General features: G+C 41.9%; 1 protein-coding gene across 2 annotated transcripts in view; it reads left to right on the top strand.

The window, feature by feature from the left end:
* Window positions 1–13,739, top strand: part of Mcmbp (minichromosome maintenance complex binding protein) — a 42,228-nt gene that overhangs the window by 10,016 nt on the left and 18,473 nt on the right. For both annotated transcript variants that reach the window (XM_031388492.1, XM_031388494.1), the window contains exons 2-6: window positions 3,634–3,719; window positions 4,614–4,754; window positions 4,846–4,887; window positions 8,052–8,153; window positions 13,512–13,656. In XM_031388492.1, coding sequence (XP_031244352.1) covers window positions 3,634–3,719; window positions 4,614–4,754; window positions 4,846–4,887; window positions 8,052–8,153; window positions 13,512–13,656 — 516 coding nt within the window. The remainder of the gene's footprint in view (window positions 1–3,633; window positions 3,720–4,613; window positions 4,755–4,845; window positions 4,888–8,051; window positions 8,154–13,511; window positions 13,657–13,739) is intronic.

Genomic DNA, 13,739 nt, shown 5'->3' with positions numbered 1-13,739 from the left:
GCCTCCAACCTGTAGATCTACCTGCCTCTGCCTCCCAAGTCCTGGGATTAAAGGTATACATCTTCTGCCACAGTTATACACCAGCATTACCTGGATAGGCCCAAGTTTTAAAATAATTTTTAAAGCCGTCCCAAGAAGAAAGGAAGATACACATGGCTTTGCAGTAGGTCTTTTCATAAGAAAGTGTGACATACATGCACCAGCTGCAGAGCTTTAGACCGCCTACAGACACTGGTGAGCAGAAGAGTGTGGCAAGTGTGCAGCCCTAGTTGCAGGGCTTGCTGCTGCTTTAAGTAGTTGGGAAATTAGTAGAGCACTTAAATCTCTGAGTGCCAGCCAAGCATGCTCAGTTAGTGTGTTCACCTCCCCGCCCCAGAACATACACTGCCAACCACACGTGGAACTTGGGCCAAGATAAATCATTCTGAGTTATGAACAAGTATCAGCAGACTTCAAAGAAGGGAAATCATTGTGTATGTTCTGTCTGTAATAAGAGAGGATGGGAAATCTGAAAGATGACAGAAAAATTCAGACTTGTAGAACATTTTTATAAACACAGTAGATCAAAAAGAAGTCCCTGTGAAACTTAAAATTGTTCCCAGCTACACACAAATGGAAATGTAAGAACATCCTCTAAGCATAACCAGAGACTGTGCTGTGTGTATGGAAAGAAGGCTTCAAGCATTGTGTCCATGTATGAAATCAGAAATGCACTAAAATCCAAGGCACATGGAGAAAAGAAAAGGAAATAATGAAAGAAGAACAGAAATTAAGGAATGAAAACAAGAAAACAGCAAATCAGTGAAACTGATTTTGAGACAGTCTTACATAGTACAGGCTGCCGTAAAACTCGCTAGTATGTGAAGGTGTCTTAAACTTTCGTACAACTTTCTATTTATTATTATGCTGCAGGAAGTTGCCACACTTTGCAGGCAGTGTGCATGTGGTGGTCAAAGGACAGCTTTTGGGGCTAGGTTCTCTTCTTCCTCAAGGGACTGAACTCACTTGATCCTTTGGTAGCATGCATCTCTGCTCAGTGGCCATGAGCTTGAACCTTGTATTCTGATCTTCCTGCTCCATCTCCTGGGTGTAGACATGTACCACTACACCTGATTTATGCTTAGTGTCTTGCTCGACACTACCGACTGAGCTACTTGTGCAGCCCCCTCTTTGCTTTTTCTTTGAATGTTTTTAGGGATTTGTGTGTATGTGGGGGATGTAATTGGGGATTGAACCACTGAACTAAATCCCAAATCTTTTATTTCCTTCTTATTAGCAAAACTGATAAACCCCTAAGCTAGACTAGCAAAGAAAAAAAGAAGACAAATTACCCACACCAGGAACAAGGAGGTAATACCACTGTGGACTAACTGTACAGACAGAACAGATGACTTGGATACATATACTCAGCAATTTATTTAACTTCCTGTTCCAGTGTAACTTACACCACCCAGTGGCTTGAAACAATATAGATTCATTACTTTACAGCTCTAGAGACCAGAAGTGTGACATGTCTCACTGGAGTAAAAATCAAGTTGCCAGCAGGATTTGCATCCCTATCTGGAGATTCTTTTTTGTTGTTGTTTGTTTTGTTTTGTTTTTTGAGACAGGGTTCTCTGTATAGACCTGGCTGTCCTGGAACTCACTCTGTAGACCAGGCTGGCCTCGAACTCAGAAATCCGCCAGCCTCTGCCTCCCAAGCGCATGCGCCACCACTGCCTGGCCTATCTGGAGATTCTAAGAACAAATCTAATTCCTTGTCTTTTCTGAACTTTAAAGAGTCTGGCTACCAGACTGGGAAATGGCTCAGTTAGTAAACTACATGGCTTGCAAGTATGTTGACCTGAGTTCAGCCCCCAGAATTTACATATAAAAGCTCAGCCTGAAGTGCATGCCCTTAATCCCAGCACTAGGGAGGTGGAAATAGGCAAATCCCTGTGGTTGGTTGGCTGGCCAGCCTACCTACTTGGCAAGTGCCAGGTCAGAGAGAGATCCTTTCCAAAAAATCAGTGGACAATGCCTAACAGTATCCTTGGTTGTCCTTTGTCCCTTGTGCGTGCACACACATATATGAGCACATACCCCTGCCCCAATAACTAACAAATTGACCTATTTTCCTATCACCCAGACTTGGTCTGTTATGGCTTCTTAGTGTGTGGTCTGGGCTGCTCTGGAGCTCAGATGCCTCGTTACCCAGCTTGACGCTTACCTTTTCACACACTTTCTTCTCAGTCTTCCTTCCACAGTGAACCCTCCTTGATAATTTCCTTGTTTTAAGGTTGCTAGTTTTTGACTTGGTTATTGGAAATAAGCCCTGCCAGGGCATTTCTTGTGCCGTAATCACAAAGTACCCACCTTGCCTCCAGCCTCTCCTGCAATGACTGTATGAACTGTCTAGTGTAGTTCCCGTGCTAAGAGTGACTGTATGAACTGCTTAATGTAGTTCCCGTGCTAAGAGTGACTGTATGAACTGTCTAGTGTAGTTCCCGTGCTAAGAGTGATTATATGAACTGCCTAGAGTAGTTCCCGTACTAGGTGGAACCACCCTCTTATCCCTCCTGTGTGGTTAAGTCTTCCTTAGCAAAATCTTTTCAGGGTCTGTGGCTCTTACTCTTAACTTTTTTTTCTTTCTTCCTTTTTCTTTTCTTTTCTTTTTTTTTAAATCAAAGGACACAGGATAATCCAATGATAACGGATGTTCTTTGAAACATACCTAAACATTTATATGCAAAAATTAGAAATCTCAACCTAAGCCTCATACTTTACATAGAAACTAATTCATTTGTTGTAGATCTAAGAACAGAACCTGAAGTGTGGCACCAAGACTTGTTTTATTCTTCACTTAAGGCAGTCATGTGATAAACAAAAGGCTTGTAGGCATGTAGGCTAGGGGGGTTAGTCCACAGGAATCTGTGTTCTGTGGGTTGCTCCCTCTTTGGTCTTCCTTTTCATCTCATCTAAGTCCCATCTGCAGGTTGTTTCTTCATTGTGAGGGCAAGATAATACTGTGATGGAGAACTGGCTGCCACTTTGGGTGATGAGCCTCTTTCATAGAGAGTGACAGACATACTGTCTCTATATGTAGCACTAGAAGGCTAGAACATCACTTACATAGCCGTATGATTGGTGTTGAAGGACAGAATTACAATTTAAACTTTTTTTTTTTTTTTTTTTTTTTGAGATGGCTCATGTAGCTCAGACTCCTATATAGCTTCTGAACTTCTGATCCTCCTGACAGGCCTGATGACTGACCTGACTTAGATCCCCAAGAACCAACTCCTGCAAGTTGTTCTCTGGCCTCCTTTCCCACATACACACACTAAACAAACATGTGATTTAAAGTCTCCACTTTCCGTTTCACGATGTGGTATATACTGAGCTTTTGCTGCTCTGTCTAGGTGAACCACATAACTGTTCCACAGGTGTTGGCTCTCAGTTGTTAATGGCAGAGAGCTAGGGGGCAAGCAGCCTGGCTTGTGGTGCCCGGTGCCCAGCAGCCACAGGGAAGCCCCTTACTGCCTGTGAGTACCCCAGCTGCACATTTACTCATATTAACTATTTAGCTTCATATTGCTGACCTGGACATAATCTGTTGGCCTGTGCAGTGCCTTGATGACCATATTTCTCTTTCAGCACAAAATGGAGTTAATCCTGACTGGGAGAAGAAAGTTATTGAATACTTCAAGGAAAAGCTGAAGGAAAATAATGCTCCTAAATGGGTGAGCTTACTGCTGTTGTATGTATGAGTTGGCTGGCTATAGTTTCAGCAGAGTAGACCACCCCACCACCCATGTGACTAGAAGTAGAGAAGTGAGTGCATACAACTCTTCCAAGTATGTGAAAATAAAGGGGCTTTGGTCTGATGCTTCTGTGCTGTGCCTCTAGATGGCAGCAAATGACTGTTTTGAAGAGTCAATTGTGATTCTAAGAGTGGGTGTCACCTTTGTTTTGTTCCTTCCTAAAAGAATTGGCATGTGTGAATGTTCAGAGGAACTCAGTAAAGCCTGTATGCTTTTCTGTTGACTACAAGGGTTCAGCAGTCCCTCATATGATAGTTGATGTTTACAATATAGGGACTTAGGAGGCTGACACAAGAGGATCATGATGAGTTTGGGGCTAGTGAATTTCAAACCAAGCTGAGCTACAAAGTGATAACTGTCTCAAAAGAAAGAAAACAAGGGATCTGGAGAGAAGGCTCAGTGGTTAAGAACACTAGTTGCTCTTTCAGAGGTCTGAAGTTCAATTCCCAACAACTACCTGGCTGTTCACAACCATCTATAGTGAGATCTAATGTCCTCTCTGGAATACAGAGTATTCATATACATATACATGTATATACATAAATCTTTAAAGAAACAAAACAAAGACAAAACAAAAACTAGAAAACAAAACTGAACCAAAAGAAGGCAGGCAGGGAGGTGTTCACATACTATGTCAGAGTCAAGTGTTGTCGCATGGACTTGGAAGATTTCAGAGGAGAGTTGTTCTTCCCTAGCAGATGTTATGTTGAGCAGTGAGAGCGTACAGCTGGACAGGCGAGGTCTAGAAAATGTGTCTGTTTAACATTTTACAGACAGCAACCTTGCTGACTTGCTTGCCTGTTTTCTCTGAAGGTGCCATCATTAAATGAAGTCCCTCTTCATTACCTGAAGCCTAACAGCTTTGTCAAGTTTCGGTGCATGATTCAGGATATGTTTGACCCTGAGTTTTACATGGGAGTTTATGAAACAGTTAATCAGAACACAAAAGCACGAGTATGTATTGCTTTCTCCTTGAACCATGCTATCTGTAATTTGTAGTATTAATCACATTTATACAATACTTTGTTTTTTGTTTTGGTCATAGGTTCTTCATTTTGGAAAATACCGAGATGTAGCAGAATGTGGGGTATGTATCCTGTATGGTATTTGAGGCCTTTTTTTAGCATGATTTTTCCACCTCAAAAGAGAATTTATCTTTCTTTGATTGGTTTTCAGTATATTTGTCTTGGATGTGAATGAGTTCTAAAAAATCAGGCAGAATATTTTTTTATTTGTCTTTAAGAATTTTTCTGACATAATTTTCTTATTTATCTTTTAAAGATTCTGGCAAGATTATAAATGACAGATATACTTCCTTGGTATCTATGACTAAAAGCACAGTGATTGTTTCTTTAAACAGAAGTGAAAGCTTAACTTAGACTTAGCACTTTCTCAACTAGATAGAATTCAGTATTTGCTTGCTTGTTTTGTGAGGCAGAAGGCATGCACCTTGGAGGTCTAAGGACATTCATGTGGGTCCTAGGGCTCAAACTCAGGCCATCAGGATTGACAGGAAGTACCTTGCCCACTGAACTACCTTATCACTCCTTCAACTAAATACAGTTAAATCTCACTCTAGTTTTCTAGGGAAGGTTGTTGGGAGTGGGTATCAGAAGCATGTTTACCATTGAACACTACCTCCAACTTGAAAATAGGCCCTTTTTGAGTAAGGGTCTTACTGTGTAGCCTGACTGTCCTGACTTGAACTTGTATCTGTCCGGCTTCTACCTACCAGGTGTTGGGATTACAAGTGTTTTACTCTCACACTTGACTTTACATATGGGTTTTAAAAGAAAATTTTCATTGGCAAAAAGAAGTAATGAAAGCGTTCTTCTGTGTGTTAGTAACTGGGAAGCACAGAGTGTTGGCTGTCATGTAGCTGTGAAAGGGGCGGCCACTCTACTGCATGTAGTGTTCCATGAATGCTAGGCCCCAAAGGGCAGACAGTGTGGAGGTAGAACTTCACTGGACGACATTTGTAAAGGAACTCTAAACTATCGGCCTTCTGTTCCTTTCTTTGCTTTGCTTTTCTAATAATAGGAGAAAAAGACTTCATTTGGCACCTGTTTAGCATGTGGTGTCTTAGCTGGGCCTGTAAAATGCTTATTTTTGTTTTAATAGTAAAAAAGACCATTAGTCTGTCTAAAAATACCAGATAGCTAGTATTGTCTCCTGTCATTCACTTTGTATTTTTCATGTTTTCTATTGAAACACAGACTTTAATTGTCCATTTTTGGGAAGAAAATTAAAATTATAGGTGGGGGTTAACAAGGTAGGTTGGTATGAAGGTGAGACCTCTGCTGGTACCTTTTCTGGGGCTAGCTCTCTGCTTTATGGTCCTGGAACCTTTGCTCCATCATCTTATTTGGGGTTTTTAACTTTTTCTTTTTTTTAAATCTCTTCCTCATATTTCCTAAGAGTTGATTGATAACCGTATTAATAAATGCTGCTCCAGTTGTACTGTTTCGAAGAGTCATTCCTAGTTGAAGGGCATGCTCTAGTTTAGTGGGTTCATGGGACAGAACAGCAGCTGTAACTGGGGAGCTACAGTGTAACTCCTGACCATGTCTTAGAAGTGTGGGCTCAGTTAAAGACAGACCTCCCTGACCTCACACATGCTTCATAAGACACATGTGATGATGCTAGGTTAATGCATTGACTTTATCAGTTCTTCTTTAAGAAGTTACAATGTACTAGTGATTATATTACTATTTAAGGCATGAATTGTAAATTGGTAAACCTTGGCATAACACTGCCACAGGCTCAGAGAGAGTTTGTGTGTGCCATAAATGAATGAATGGGTGAATGAATGAATGAATGAATTCTTGAGCAGGGTGGTGGTAGTGGCACATGCCTTTAATCCCAGCACTTGGAGGGCAGAGCTAGACAGAACTTGAGGCCACCCTGGTCTACCAAGTGAATTGTAGTACAAGCAGGACTACACAGAGAAACCCTGCCTCAAAAAAGCAAAACCAAGCTGGGCGGTGGTGGCACACGCCTTTAATCCCAGCACTTGGGAGGCAGAGGCAGGTGGATTTCTGAGTTTGAGGCCAGCCTGGTCTACAGCGTGAGTTCCAGGACAGCCAGGGCTACACAGAGAAACCCTGTCTCGAAAAACAAAAACAAAAAGCAAAACCAAACAAATCTTAAATGAAAGGGACCTTGCCCCAGGGGAAAAAATAGGCAAAAGTATAGTTTGAAGATGGAGAATATAACATGCTTGCCTAGCATGCATGAAGCTCTGGGTTCAATCTCAGCACTTGGGAAGTAGATCCGACGTTCAAGGTCATCCTCAGTACCTAAGGAGATTGAGGCCAGCCTGGTATACATCAGACCTTGTTTCAAAAACAAAACAAGAAATCAGTTTCCAGCTTAAATATGAGTAAGTACATGTTACATGTATGAAAATGTTGTAATGAAGCTGGTGATTCTATGTGTATGTGTCTCTTAACATGAGGAACTGGGTTGGTTGGTTGGTTGGTTGGTTGGTTGGTTTGGTTTCGTTTTTGAGACAGGGCTTCTCTATGTAATCCTGGCTGTCCTGGAACTCACTCCGTAGACCAGGCTGGCTTCAGAGTTAGTGATCCACCTGCCCCTGCCTCCCAGTGCCAGGGTTAAAAATGTGTGCCAGCACTGCAGCGTTTGGGTTTTTTAATGGCAGCTTGGGAACTAATGAGGTGACTCAGTGGATAAGAGCAATTGCTGCCAAACCTGATGGCCTGAGATCAGTCCCTGAAACCCACTTGGTGGGAGAGCACCGGCTCCTGCAGGATGTCCTTGCACTTCCATGTGTAAGCCTTGGCATGCACGTACATGCCCCTCTCCCCACGTGCCCATAAGGAAGTGAAGGTCGTAAAACTGGAAGTGGGAAAGCTGGATGGAGTGGCTTATTATAATCCCATAATTTGGGAGTCTGAGGCAGGAGGATCACAAGTTTCATTTTAGCCAGAGCTACATAAGGAGATGCTTCTTTACTTAATTAATTTCTTATTATATACATTAACTTGAGGTAACATTTATTATGATTTTATAATGTGAAAATGTATTTGTTTTTGGTTTTTGAGACAGGGTTTCTCTGTATAGCCCTGGCTGTCCTGGAACTCACTCTGTAGACCAGGCTGGCCTTGAACTCAGAAATCTGACTGTCTCTGCCTCCCAAGTGCTGGGATTAAAGGCGTGCGCCACCACTGCCCAGCTCAAAAATGTATTTTTTTTAACAAAAATTTAAAACTATGTTTCTGTGTATTACAGCCCCAACAAGAACTTGACTTGAGCTCTCCACGGTCTACCACTTCGGAAAGACAGACCTTCTACTGCGTCCCCGTGCCTGGGGAGTCTTCGTGGGTCAAAGAGATATCCTTTATCTGAACCTCACTATTTGCTGCATGATTCTTATTTTTTTTTTTAATTTAAAGGATCAAAATTCAGATTTTAGATTTGTAATTTTTTTTTGTTTGTTTTTTGGTTTTTTGGTTTTTTGGGGTTTTTTGGTTTTTTTCGAGACAAGGTTTCTCTGAGTAGCCCTGGCTGTCCTGGAGCTCACTCTGTAGACCAGGCGGGCCTCAAACTCAGAAATCTGCCTGCCTCTGCCTCCCAAGTGCTGGGGATTTGTAATCTTTTTACCTTGGGGACATTAGCTGGGAAAAAAAATGTATTCATATTACAAAGTATGTCTTTAGTAAGACATATTAATCACACAGCAATACCTAAATTATGATATATCCCTGTAGTGAAATATTATTAAAATAGGTTGAGGTAGATTTATAGGTAGTTAAATATTATCACAATAATAAATACAGTTTCAAATTAGAATGTTTTCTTTATATAATTTTTATTTTTTATGTGCATTGGTGCTTTGCCTGCATGTCTGTATTTGTGAAGGTGTCAGAAGCCCTAGAACTAGAGTTACAAAGAGATGTGAGCTGCCATGTGGATTCTGGGAATTGAACCCAGGTCCTCTGGAACAGCAGCCAGTTCTCTTGACCACTGAGCCATATCCAGCCCTAATTCTAATTTTTTAAAGATTAGTTTTTAAAGTGTGTGTGTGTGTGTGTGTGTGTGTGTGTGTGTGTGTGTGTGTGTGTGTGTGTTCGTGTGGTTTTTTTCATGGGCATGGCAGCTCATGGGGAAACTGGAAGAGGGTTTCACATCGTTTTGAACTGGAGTTACAGTGGTTATGTGGGTGCTGGTAACAGAACCTTGATCCTCTACAAGAGCAGCCAGTGTTCTTAACCATGGAGCCATCTCTCCAGCTCCAGTCAGCTGAGTCTTTGAACACTTGTTTCAGTCATTTAGTTAAAGCTTGAGTTTTGGGAGGTGGCTGGCTTGGTTTTTTGGTGGTGGTTGTGTCTTACGTGAGGTCTTATACAGCTTCAGGGCCCAACCGTCCTGCAGATGCTGTGATGACTCCCAACCTGCCCAAATGTGGCCCTTTAGCCCTTCCCATCCCATCCCATCTCCTTTAGTGCGGTGGGTTCTCTGGCTTCTTTCATCCTTGGTGAGACTGCTCTGTCTCTCCAGCCCCATCTGTTGCCAGGAGTTTGCCAGGAGCCTGTCTACTGATCTCTGCTTCTTCTTTTATTTTACTTTGGGTTTAGCTTTACTACCTTTTCCTCTTTACAGAACTGAGGTTTGAACCCAGCCCCTTTTGCATGCTAGGTAAGTACTCTGCCCCTGACCTATATCTTCAGAGTTTGGTATTTCTGTTTTTTGGGGTTTTTTTTTTTTTTTTTTTTGAGTGAGACACTCAGTTATTGATTTCAGATTTTCTCGTATTGGCAGTTAAAATAAATAAATTCCTTTCTAACATTAGAGCAACAAATCTCTAACTACCACGTTGGTTTCTATTCTTCCTTGTGATCTCTTTAGTCTCTGACTGTCTCAACACTTTTTTTGTAGTTTCCCCCCTTCTCTCTGTGTTATTGGCATCATATTTCATTTGTGTGTAAACTCTAGAGAGAGCCTGTGTTATTTGTATTTACTTATTTGTTTATGTGTATGTTGTTGTTGTTGCTGCTGCTGTTGACTGAAGGTATGCCTGTGTGCCAAGGGTGTGTCTGATGCCCTTGGAGGCACAGGAGAGTCTTAGATCTCCTGGAATTAAAAACTGTTTTTACCCTATCTATGGATGCCAGGGAATGGAGCCAAGGCCCTTTTGAAGCCAGTGCTCTTAACCACTGAGCCAGCTATCTTACTACTGAGCCAGCTATCTTACTAGCTCTATTTAAACCAGTCGATCAGTCTGTTTGTTTGTTTCCTTCCTTTAAGATATATCTAGAAGAAGGCGTTGGTTACCCTGGACCTGGTGTTACAGGTGATTGTGAGTCCTAGGAACTGGACTCTGGCCCTTGTGTGTTTTGACTGTCACTTGTCTTCTCCAGAAACTGAGGGAGAACACACATCATTTATACTTGTGAACACATTCACTATCTGTAGTTCTCTTTGTTCTTTATGTTTATGTGAAATGATCTCCCTTAGATGCCTCCCTCCCCCTTTTTTAAAGAACAGGTCTTAGGGTGGTGAATTCCTTCACGGAAGTTCAACTGAAAGTCTTCCAGCTTCACGTTGGAATGGCATTTGCAATAGATGCGGAGTCTGTGATTGGCATACATTCCTCTTTGCTCGTGTGGTAATGATACAGTGCCATTGTCTGCCTCCATCCTTCTGTGGTGAAAGGTTAGCTATCACTCTTACTCCTCTTACATAAGATGTCTTTTGTACTCTCCTTGCTACTTCTAAAATATTCTTTCTCTTTTCCTTTTACTATGGTGTCCCTGGGTTTGGGAGTGTCCCCTGCCCTTTTCTTTTAAAATGTACTTTTCTTAATTGGGTTTTGTTGAACCTTCTAGTTGTGGATATTTTTCAGAAACAATTTTAGTCATTTCTTCAAATACTTTTCTTTCTCAATCTCAGTCTGTAAAACACAGACTAAACTGTGTGAGTGCCTGTGTGCCCAGCTGGGATTTGTTTGTTAATGCAGGCTTTTGGGGGGCAAGCACTTTATTGACTGAACTGTCTTCTCAGCCCTTTTTTAGAATATCACACATAATTATAACACAAGTTGATCTTTTCTTTTGATAGCCTAAACTGTGCTCATTTTCGCTTTCCTGTTTCTTGTTTGTTTGTTTTTTTTTTTTTTAGAAATTTTTTAGATTTATTTATTTATTTTATGTATATGAGTACACTGTAGCTGTACAGATGGCCGTGAGCTTTCATGTGGCTGCTGGGAATTGAACTCAGGACCTCCTGGCCCCACTCACTCCAGCCTAATTCACTGTAGCTGTCTTCAGACACACCAAAAGAGGGCGTCAGATCTCATTACGGATGGTTGTGAGCCACCATGTGGTTGCTGGGATTTGAACTCAGGACCTTCGGAAGAGCAGTCAGTGCTCTTACCCGTTGAGCCATCTCGCCAGCCCCTCTTGCTTGTTTTTTTAAATCCTGTTGCTAGAAGTTGAGTCCAAGCCCTTTGAAGGCAGGCTGGGCAGTCTCTCGCTTTGAGTTTTATCTCATTGTTATTTGGTGTTCCCCCCTCATTTTGCTTTAGTTGAATGGTTAGTGTTGACCTGTGTTCAGTTTCACTGAGTTTCTTTTCTCCATACCTAATCTATTAACAACCCCTCCCCCCACTCTGTGTGTGTGTGTGTGTGTGTGTGTGTGTGTGTGTGTGTGTGTGTGTGTGTTTGAGATGGGTGGGGTCAGCAGAGATAGTGTGGGTCTTTGTTGCTTCTCTCAGTTTTTGTCTTTAATCTTCAGATCTAGTTGTCCATCTGGTTCTTTCAGTATTTCTCTTTCTCTGTGAGTATACCTCAGCTCTTTCCTCATCCTCTTTTTGTTTTTGAGACAGTGTAGCCTAGCCTAGGCTGGGTTTGAATTTGGCTTGAATTTCGCATCATCCTACCTCTCCACCCCCAGAGTGCTGGGATTACAGGCATGCGCCACCACACTTGGTTTATGCTGCCAGGGATTAACTTGGGGTTTTATGCATGCTAGGCAGTCATTCTACCAACTGAGCTACATTTCCAGTTTCTATCCTTTATTATTGTGAGTTACCTACCCACTAATTCCAGAGTCTGTTATCTCAGGGTTTGTTTGTATTGATTTTTAAATCTGATAATAGGTCAGTTTTTCTGCTTTTTCACTTAACTGTTTTATTATCTGCTGAAAAGCAACATTGTAGTAGAGAATTGAATTTCCTGTCTTCAGAAGGGTTAAATTTGGTTTTGGCAGTTGGTATATCGGATCAGGTTGTTCTTATCAAGGAAAGGTTTGAAAATTTATCAAGATTATATATAATTACTCCTGTTCCCCAAAGCATGGCCCCTAAATAACAAAATGGACTGTGTTTAGCTCTGAAATGCCTGGGATGTTCTTCTAGTCCCTGTGTGCTTGCATGCACAGTCTCCATTTAAGTTCTCTGCTAGGCCTGCAGGAATGACAGAACTTGAGTTGTTACGCTCTGTCTACATCTGGTTCTTCCTTCTAGATATCCTTTTGCAAATTGCAGCTTCTTCTGTAACCCTGAGCTGTATAGGCCTTGTTTTCACCATCCAGCAAGAGATAGGCCTCTATTCATATTTGCTGCAGTTTAAAGGGTCCTCCTGTAACCAAAAGGATGTGGAGTTTTTCCTTGGGTTATGTCTCCTTATTCAAGGATCATAACCTTATCCTCACTGTGCCTACATACATTTGCTTCATCTGTGTTGTTTTGTTAAGGTGGGGCATGGAATAAAACCTCTTACTTTTATAGCTGTGATTTGAACAAGTATGGCCCCCATAGACTCATGTATTTGAGTTCTTGGTCCATAGGGAATGGTACACGTAGGAAGTATGGCCCTGTTGGAGTAGGTGTGGAGGAAGAGTGTCACTGTTGGGGCAGACTTTGAGGTCTCTTACGCTCAAGTTTTGCCCAGCGTGGAATAGTCATCTGTCTTTGGATTAAGACATGGAACTCTCAGATCCTTCTCCAGCACTGTGTCTGCCTGCTTACTGCCATGCTTCCTGCCTTGATGATAATGGACTGAACCTCTGAAACTGTAAGCCAGCCCCAATTAAATGTTTGCCTTGTTGCCTTGGTCATGGTGTCTCTTCACAGCAATAAAACCCAAACAAAGACAATGACCAAAACTGGAAGTCTAGCCTTCTTTCAAAAATACTGGAGGAGCTAAAGAGACAACTCAGCTATTAAGAACACTGGTTGCTGTTGCAGAGGACCTTGGTTTAGTTTCCAGTATCCACATAGCTGCTCAAAATGGTCTGCAATTCCAGGTCCAGGGAATCTGACACCCTCTTCTGGCCTCCAAGAGTAATGCATGCATGTGGTACACAAACATATTTCTAGACAAAACATTCATAAACATAAAGTAAAAATAATCCTTTTAAAAAATACTTCCTCTTGCCGAGGCGGTGGTGGCGCACGCCTTTAATCCCAGCACTTGGGAGGCAGAGGCAGGGGGATTTCTGAGTTTGAGGCCCGCCTGGTCTACAGAGTGAGTTCCAGGACAGCCAAGGCTACACAGAGAAACCCTGTCTCGAAAACAAACAAACAAAATAATAATAATAATAATAATAATAATAATAATAATAATAATAATAATGCTTCCTCTTATTCCTCTTAACTGAATTGTCAGATTGGTGATATTATACCCTGTAATTAACCTAATTTAGGATGATTTGGTTCAAGGTGATTTTCTTCTTAACCTTTCATTTAACGCCTATGTCAATGCAAACCAAGCTCGAGTCAGTCCCTCGACCTCCTATACTCCCAGTAGGCACAAGAGGAGTTACGAAGAAGATGAAGATATGGACCTACAGCCCAATAAACAGAAAGACCAACATTCAGGTGCCCGGCAAGCAGGTAAGTGTGCGCCCGCAACTTCCTCCTGCCCAGCAAGCAGGTAGTGTGCACCCTCAACTTCCTCCTGCCCAGCAAGCAGGTAA

This window comes from Mastomys coucha, unplaced genomic scaffold (genome assembly GCF_008632895.1).
Source record: "Mastomys coucha isolate ucsf_1 unplaced genomic scaffold, UCSF_Mcou_1 pScaffold21, whole genome shotgun sequence".
NCBI lineage: Eukaryota > Metazoa > Chordata > Mammalia > Rodentia > Muridae > Mastomys > Mastomys coucha.
This window is presented reverse-complemented; position numbering and strand designations above follow the sequence as displayed.